Consider the following 7,719-nt stretch of genomic DNA (forward strand, 5'->3'; position numbering starts at 1 on the left):
TCCGCATGATGCTGCATGCTGATGGCCTGTGTATGATTCATTTATGTTTGCATATGTATGCACGAGCAGCCCTGGCCAGGCTGTTGACATGCCATGAGCCAACCTCCAGAGACAGCTGTGTGTCTGTGTGCGTGATTACTGTTGTCATTTGAATGAGAGTGTACACATTTGGCCTTTTTTTATTGGAAATTGAAGGAACAGTTTACCCCAAAATGAAAATGCTGTCGTCACTCCCTCTCATGTTGTTCCACACCTATATGCTGATATTTTTTCACTGTTAATTAATATTAGGAATTTTTGAAGAATCTTTACACAGCTCTTTCTGCACCTGAGTTGTACGTCAATCCAGAACTGAATTGACAATGGCTCCATTTCAGTTTCTAAATTAAAATGACGTAGCAAACAGAATTGAAATTTGAATTTGATGGTATTTAAGAGATAATTATATAGAGAGATGGATAGACAGATGGACACATATATAGATGGATGGATGGAGAGACAAATATATGAATGGATGGATGGATGGATGGATGGATGGATGGATGGATGGATGGAATTATATAGAGGGATGGATAGACAGATGGACACATACACTGTAAAACTTTTCGTTGTAAATTTACAGTATAATACTGGCAGCTGGGTTGCCAGCCACATACTGTATTTTTACAGTACTACTACTGTACACAACATTTACAGTTCTGTACTGTATTTACGAAATACAGTATTATACTGTTATATAACTTTTTTTTACAGTATTACACTGTAAAACTTTTCGTTGTAAATTTACAGTATAATACTGGCAGCTGGGTTGCCAGCCACATACTGTATTTTTACAGTACTACTACTGTACACAACATTTACAGTTCTGTACTGTATTTATGAAATACAGTATTATACTGTTATATAACTTTTTTTTACAGTATTACACTGTGCTCTTTACAGGGAATACTGTAAATCCTGCTTTTATTTCAGTACTCTTGGATTTACAAAATTAAAAATATACTTTTTCATAACAGTATTCACAAAAAAATAGAGAAAATAATATTTTCTGAGTTTTAAAACATTTTATTTATTTTGAAGAAAAGACCAGGCAATTGCCTTATATGAATTTACTGGCTGAAATGCCAGCTGTAGTTTTTTTTTTCCTTTTTCTTTTAAATATAAAACATGTAAAATGCAATTAACAATTAGCAAGTAATTCAAAATACAGTAATCTTATTTACTTTTAAAGAATGGAAAGGTTTTTCAGAAATATATTTTTTATAAGTCTTTCAGAAGAGAGGAAACCTGTGGGTTTACAGTACTGTTCTTTTTTTACACAACATGTCCAGTCTTCTTGTAAGTCACTTTTCCTTTCTTGGTTTTTGATGCACATGCAGGGCTGATGTCGAGAAAGCATCTAAAAGACAGAAAAGAAAAAAAGTGAACATTATGTATATGTCTAATATATATATCTAATACACACATACACACACAGCATCTCACAGAAGTGAGTTCTTTGAGACAGCACAGAGAATTGCAACACTTACGATGTGATTACATGACTACATGATAATGTTAAATATGCAATATGTCATTCAGCTCTTTAATCAACTGTATAAAATATTTGTTAAAATATACTTAAGTACTTTACAAATACTGTCAAAACAAGTTAGTGACAATTCACTCTATCATATATATATCAATGGCAAATATGCTAACCTCAGTCGCAAGGGTGCATGCCACCTCTTCCTGATACTGGAGGTTGAAATCATACAATAATACAAACAGCACTGCAAGGCCAGAGACAAAGTTGGGCTGCTCAACATTTACCGCTGGTTGCTTAGAGATTGACCTGAAAATAAAAAAAGAAAGAAAATACTTCAAATAAACTATTGTGGGTTCCATTGCAGTTCTGTTTAGTTGTCTATACATAGTTCAACTCAACATAACTATTAAACTAAATCTGAAATATGTGCAGGGAAATCCCATTTACAGGGTTCACAACTATAGCTGTGAACTGCATAATAATAGTATCTCATGAATGCACAGTCGAGCACAAAAGACCAATGTCAGTGTCAGGATTTTCATTAAACAATATTGCATTCCCTCAGAACACTTAGAATACATGACATGTTGCATGTGAACATTCTGTGATACTATTGTATCTTGATGCTGGTCACTATCACTGCCATTATATGGACAAGCGTGAGCAGGCTTTTTTTTATTTATTTTGCATTATTCTCCTTTAGTGGTCCAAAAAACAAAGAAGGTCATAGGGCATTAGAACAACACCAGGGTGCATGGAAGCATATGGGTAGCAAAATTCAATTGAAATGCAATACGTAAAATGGTGATATATTTCAATTTACATTTTCTTATACATATGTGCAATATTTAGTGCACATATGTATTTTATTGTATATCACATAAATTTTATTTAAATTATAAAATTTACATTTGCCATTTCCTACACTAGTTTTAATACACAAATTAAAAACATATTTTAATGCTTTATAAGTTGCAAAATGGAAATTAAAATGTATTACCCAAATTGATTAGATGTTTAACATGTCCAAGCAAAAACTGTTTTTACATCATAATACCACATGATAATTGTAATTTCAGAATGCATTCTGATCCAAAGGTGCAGTAAAAAGGTAGAAAAATTGTAATTTAAAATATCTTTTATTTTTCTTAAATGCATTGACACTCATATATAAGACGTTTCAATTGCATTTTCATTTAATACCCCATGATGAATATAAAGTCAATGTGGATTTGAAAATGCATTCGAAATGTATTTGAAAATGCAACACACCCCCGACCTGTCAATCTTTAGGCTACATCAAGGCAGGGCTTGGCAACAGGATGCACAATTGTAGAAAATATCATATGTAAATTATATAACTGAATTTCCATTTTCATTTTGCACTAAACTTTGCACATTTAGGGTAAAATGTCAATTAAAATACAGAAATGCATTGCCATTTTGCATATTACTAACTGAATTTGAAATTATTTCAAACTGAATTTTGCTACCCATATGCTTCCATAGCGTTAATGATGACTTGATGTTCATTTTAGGTACTAAACCTTTACTGTTTACTTACCAAGAATTATAGGTTGTGTTCTCTGGCAAATGTAGAGACTGCTGGACATCAGATTGAGTGGTGAATACCTGAAACAATTTTTAAGAAGACAGCACAACCATCACTAACAGAACCAAGACATAACAAATCACATTTATTTGCAACATGCTTTAAGTAATCTCTACTTACATCTGCTTGAAGGGTAAGACCATCTAATTTCTGCAAGTGTGGGAGCAGCTGTAGGACCATGGAAGACATGGAAGCAATCAGGAATACTACTTTTGAAATAAGCATTAGGAACATGACTATGGATTTTCATGTGCTGGCAAAATTATAACACATTAAAAAGCACGATCATAGAACTGACATTTTTTAACATGGACTACAAATGGGAAGCACTTACATTAGCACCGGATCTTCATCAGATTGTTCAGCCTGAAAAATAATAATAATAAAAAAATAATAATCAGAAGCAGGTCATGTGAATGTGTGTCTTATTTGCTATTTAAGTTGTTTTTGATTGTTGGATTAAAGGAAGGTGTGCATAAACATCTTAAAAGGGATAGTTCACTTTGAAATTAAAATTTGGTATCTATCAGCTTACCCCAAGGGCATCCAAGATGTAGGTGTCTTTTTTTCTTCAGTAGATCCAATTTTGATATGTTTAGGTCAAATCGTTCTAGCTTGTCAGTCATATAATGGCAGGTGACAGGCCACTGTCTCTATAAGAGGGAAAAAGAACATGCACAGAGAAATCAAAATTAAACAATTCCCCATCGTAACTACACATTGATGGCCTAAGACACGAAACGAGCGGTTTGTGTGAGAAAATGAACAGTATTTATACAGTTTTTTACCTCTTGTACACAACCATGTCCAAGTGATCTGAGTGCGCGCACGCATCCGGTGTGTGACGTGTGTGTGCGCGCTCTGGCTTAGTCCGCCAAAATAACTTTATTGCACAAATAATTAGAAAGTTATTGAACGCGGAAATATGTGAATGTTGTGAATGTGCGAATATAAAACCAATTTTACCCAAGTGAATTGCTAACTCGGGATTTAAGTTAAGTTTAACGTTCCCAAAATCAAACCATGCGTGGAAACAATGTAGAAATGTGAATGAAAAAAAGACAAGCTTACCGTATCGATACTTAGTCGAACATTAATCCATCTTCTCATGCTCCAGTCGATTAGCATCATCTCAGGCACAGGTTAGATGATTCAGATGACAAATGATCTCTGCGTCTGCTCAGGCAGCGTCGTCCATTGTTTGCTGCGTCACAGGCACTAACGCTTGAAACGCGAAACGAAGCTCACAAAGCTTATCTACGCACAGATTCACAAACCACTGGCTTATCTTAATAACGCGAATAATTATTTTGTTCAATTAATTCCCGCTGACGAATCTAGTTTGCCTGTAATACACTGTTCACATTTCTTCTTCTTTGGAGATCACATCACATTTGAATTGAGCGCGAAATAAATATATCCCACAATGCAATGCGTTTACAGTATGGTACTGTATTACAAATTTAGCGGGCTGAAAACAGAAAATTTCTGTATATTTACAGACATTCTGTAAAATATACAGAATGCTACTGTTTTATAAAAATACAGTATAATACTGTTAGAAAATGCCTGTAAATTTACAGTAAAGTTTTACAGTGTATATACAGTATAGATGGATGGATGGAGAGACAAATATATGGGTGAGTGGGTGGATGGATGGATAGATAGAGAGATAAATGTATAGAGAGATGGACAGAGAGAGAGAGAGAGATGGATAGATGGATGGATGGATGGATGGATGGATGGATGGATGGATGGATGGATGGATACATAGTTGGAAGGATGGATAGACGGATGGACAGATGAACGCATATGTTTACATGGATGGATGGATAGAGAGATAAATATAAAGAGAGATGGATGGACAGATTAATTTTCAGTGGGGTGTGTGACCAGTTCAAATTAAATTTAAAGCATTTTTGACATGAAATAACTATGCCTTGAAACAAAACCAGTGCTGTCATATGTCAGTGTTTCCTGCATTAGCTGATTTTTGTATTTTGTATTTCCCTCTGTGTAGTGATCTCTGTCGAGTTGGCGGGACCCTGCCGGGCCATCAGAGGAAGAGTATAGGAGATGCACAAGACATGAAACAACAAATGAGCCAAACTCTGCCCATACGGGTTTGACTGATTAAAAAAAAACACCTGCTGAGCCTCCAGACTAGAAACAAAATCCCATTTGACGAGTAAACCTGGGACAATCCAAAAATTACTGGAGCCAACTATTGCTTGAAGAGCCAATGGAAAACCTGTATACAATTTGGGACAGTGTCGCACCCCTCCCAAGGAGCCTGTGGAAAACTACGGCGTGTCCAATGGAAAACTGGATGGGCCTGACGGGCAGCCTGTGTATGGGGCACCTGGGGAGTGCTGGGAAAACACAGCACATGTTAATTGGAATTCTGTATGATGGCGCCTCAGGCAATCGTCTTTCCCTCCCTTTCGTCATGACTTTCTCGTGTTTACACTGAATTTTCATTACATGGATTAAATTGACGTCGTTTCTACTTCTCAGGTTCAGTTTGCATGTGTGCATGTGTTTCTCTAATGGCAAAAAGCGATCACTCTCTTCCGTAACTCCAATCCCTTCCATTCTTCCTCTCATTTGCCGAGGTCACAAACGATGAAACGGACTTGAGAATTATAAGCTAACTGTAATAATGTTTTAAAAATTTATTAAATGTAAGCCCGGGCTGTTTGATGTTGGCTTGAGGATATTTTGCCGCTCTTTTTCTCTCAAAGACTTGCTTCTTCTGATCTTTTCTTCATATTGAAGAAAGGAAGAGAGGAGTGGAACACATGAAAGTTTCAAACTCAAACTGAGGCTTTCGGAAAGAGAAGAGGACATTTTCAAAGAATGGAAAGTCCTTTAAGGGCGAGTTGACTTTAAAAAAGCGGACTGTTACGATTCAAGAAGAGTGTTTTATTTACCTCTGTTGTATTTTGTCTTCCATGAAACGCTCGAGAGATTTCTCCGCGTGGAGGACTTGGACTGTGATTTAAAAACCCGTTTCCCCTGCCTTTGAGCGAGGGGGAATTGTGCTCTGTGTGTGTATGCGTGTGTGTGTGTGTGTGTACAGTATGCTCATGTGTGCTTGAGAGAGCCAGTCGAGCTCTACAGCTTTACATGCATGCCATATTCAAAACTCAAATCTATCCGAGAGGTGAGACAATGACAGTTTGACTCGAGAGCTGTTGTTTGATGAATATTCCACTTATTTTAATTCAGTCTGTTCAAATATGCATAACTGTGTAAATAAATGCCTCATAAGAACTGAAGAGTCATTGACATGATTATAATGACTGATTTACGAGACCCATGACACCCACATGAAATGTTCCAAACTGCTTTATTCAGTGCATACTGCAACAGAACGCTACATTACTGGTTTATGTTTCACACTCTATTGCACATGCAGCAATAGACAATAATTAAATTACAATTTCCCTTAAAATATTTCCCCTCTCGTATGAAGCATTAGGAAGTCAAGTTCATTTTAGTGAATCCGTTTGTTCAGGCGATTCATATGGTTCAAAAAAAGATTTGTCATGATTCCCTGCAGAAATAATTTTAGCTCTTAAAAAAAAAAAAAATATGCATTTAAGTGTTAATTATTAATATTATCAATTAATATTAAACATTATATATCATGTAGAATAATACTTATAATAACTGTTTTAATATTATAATAATAAATATTAATGAAACAATAAAATATATATTAAATACATGTATTTAATAATAACTTTTATAAATATATTTAATACATATATATTTTTTATAAATTATATATATTTATAATATTACAAAAATATTTATTAGCCCATGTTTTACTCACCCTCAGGCCATCCTAGGTGTATATGACTCTTTCAAGCTTTATAATGGCATGGGCGGGTGTTTTTGTTCAGCAGTCCAAAAGAAGTCAAATAAAGCAGACCCATCCATAATAAACAGTGCCACACACGGCTCCGGGTGCAAGACGTTCCGGCTGGATGACGTAGGAAGTATGTGGCGCGCGCCTGTGAGATATGCTAGTCTCGCGAGTTTGTTTACAGGAGCAAAGGAAGCAAAGTTTCCTTACTTTAGCAAAAGAAAACCACTTGGCTTATATCGAAATCCTCTGACATTTTTCTTTACAAATCCTCGGTTTGTGCTCTACACTTCCACGTTCATCATTAATCACCGGCGTGTGCGCTGCGCCTATATCATCCGCCCAGAACTGCTTCCGCCTACGACAGTTAGCGGAAGTGAAAGAAAAGTGTTTATAACATTTTAAATATGGATATTTGTCTTACACAAATGCATCAATCCGTTAAAGGAGGCCTTTATTTACCCCTGGAGCCGTGTGAGGTACGTTTTATTATGGATAGATACTTTTTTTTGGACTGTTGAAAAAAGAAACACCCACCCAGTGGCATTATAAAGCTTGGAAAAGCAAGGACAATTTTTAATATAACTCCGATTGAATTTGTCTGAAAGAACAAAGTCATCTACACCTAGGATGGCTTGAGGGTGAGTAAAACATGGGCAAATTTTCATTTTTGGGTGAACTAACCCTTTAATATTGCAATTGATA

The 7,719-nt window shown here is 35.6% G+C and overlaps 2 protein-coding genes across 2 annotated transcripts in view; one reads left to right on the top strand and one right to left on the bottom strand.

Annotated features, from left to right (window-relative positions):
- Positions 1-6,411, top strand: part of LOC306881914 (ephrin type-B receptor 3-like) — a 35,601-nt gene extending 29,190 nt beyond the window's left edge. Inside the window, exon 16 of the mRNA XM_079436271.1 lies at positions 5,161-6,411. Coding sequence (XP_079292397.1) covers positions 5,161-5,269 — 109 coding nt within the window. The 3' untranslated portion in view covers positions 5,270-6,411. The remainder of the gene's footprint in view (positions 1-5,160) is intronic.
- On the bottom strand, positions 1,051-3,520 carry LOC306881221 (uncharacterized protein). The gene is made up of 4 exons (XM_079435205.1): positions 3,261-3,520; positions 3,093-3,160; positions 1,702-1,834; positions 1,051-1,399 (listed from the first exon to the last, which is right to left on the bottom strand). The coding sequence occupies exons 1-4, from the start codon at positions 3,372-3,374 to the stop codon at positions 1,226-1,228; spliced, it is 489 nt and encodes a 162-aa protein (XP_079291331.1). The 5' UTR covers positions 3,375-3,520; the 3' UTR covers positions 1,051-1,225.
- Positions 6,412-7,719: the final 1,308 nt, after the last annotated feature.

Source organism: Barbus barbus (genome assembly GCF_936440315.1).
Source record: "Barbus barbus genome assembly, chromosome: 15".
Classification (NCBI taxonomy): Eukaryota; Metazoa; Chordata; class Actinopteri; order Cypriniformes; family Cyprinidae; genus Barbus; species Barbus barbus.

Bases quoted from the DNA above. Each gene is read 5' to 3' on its own strand.
- LOC306881221 (XM_079435205.1), bottom strand. From the start codon at position 3,374: ATGTTCCTAATGCTTATTTCAAAAGTAGTATTCCTGATTGCTTCCATG. The intron at 1,835-3,092 runs GTAAGTAAACAG...TTTTATTTTCAG, and splicing joins AACACAACCTATAATTCTTG to GTCAATCTCTAAGCAACCAG. The intron at 1,400-1,701 runs GTTAGCATATTT...TCTGTCTTTTAG, and splicing joins CATGCACCCTTGCGACTGAG to ATGCTTTCTCGACATCAGCC.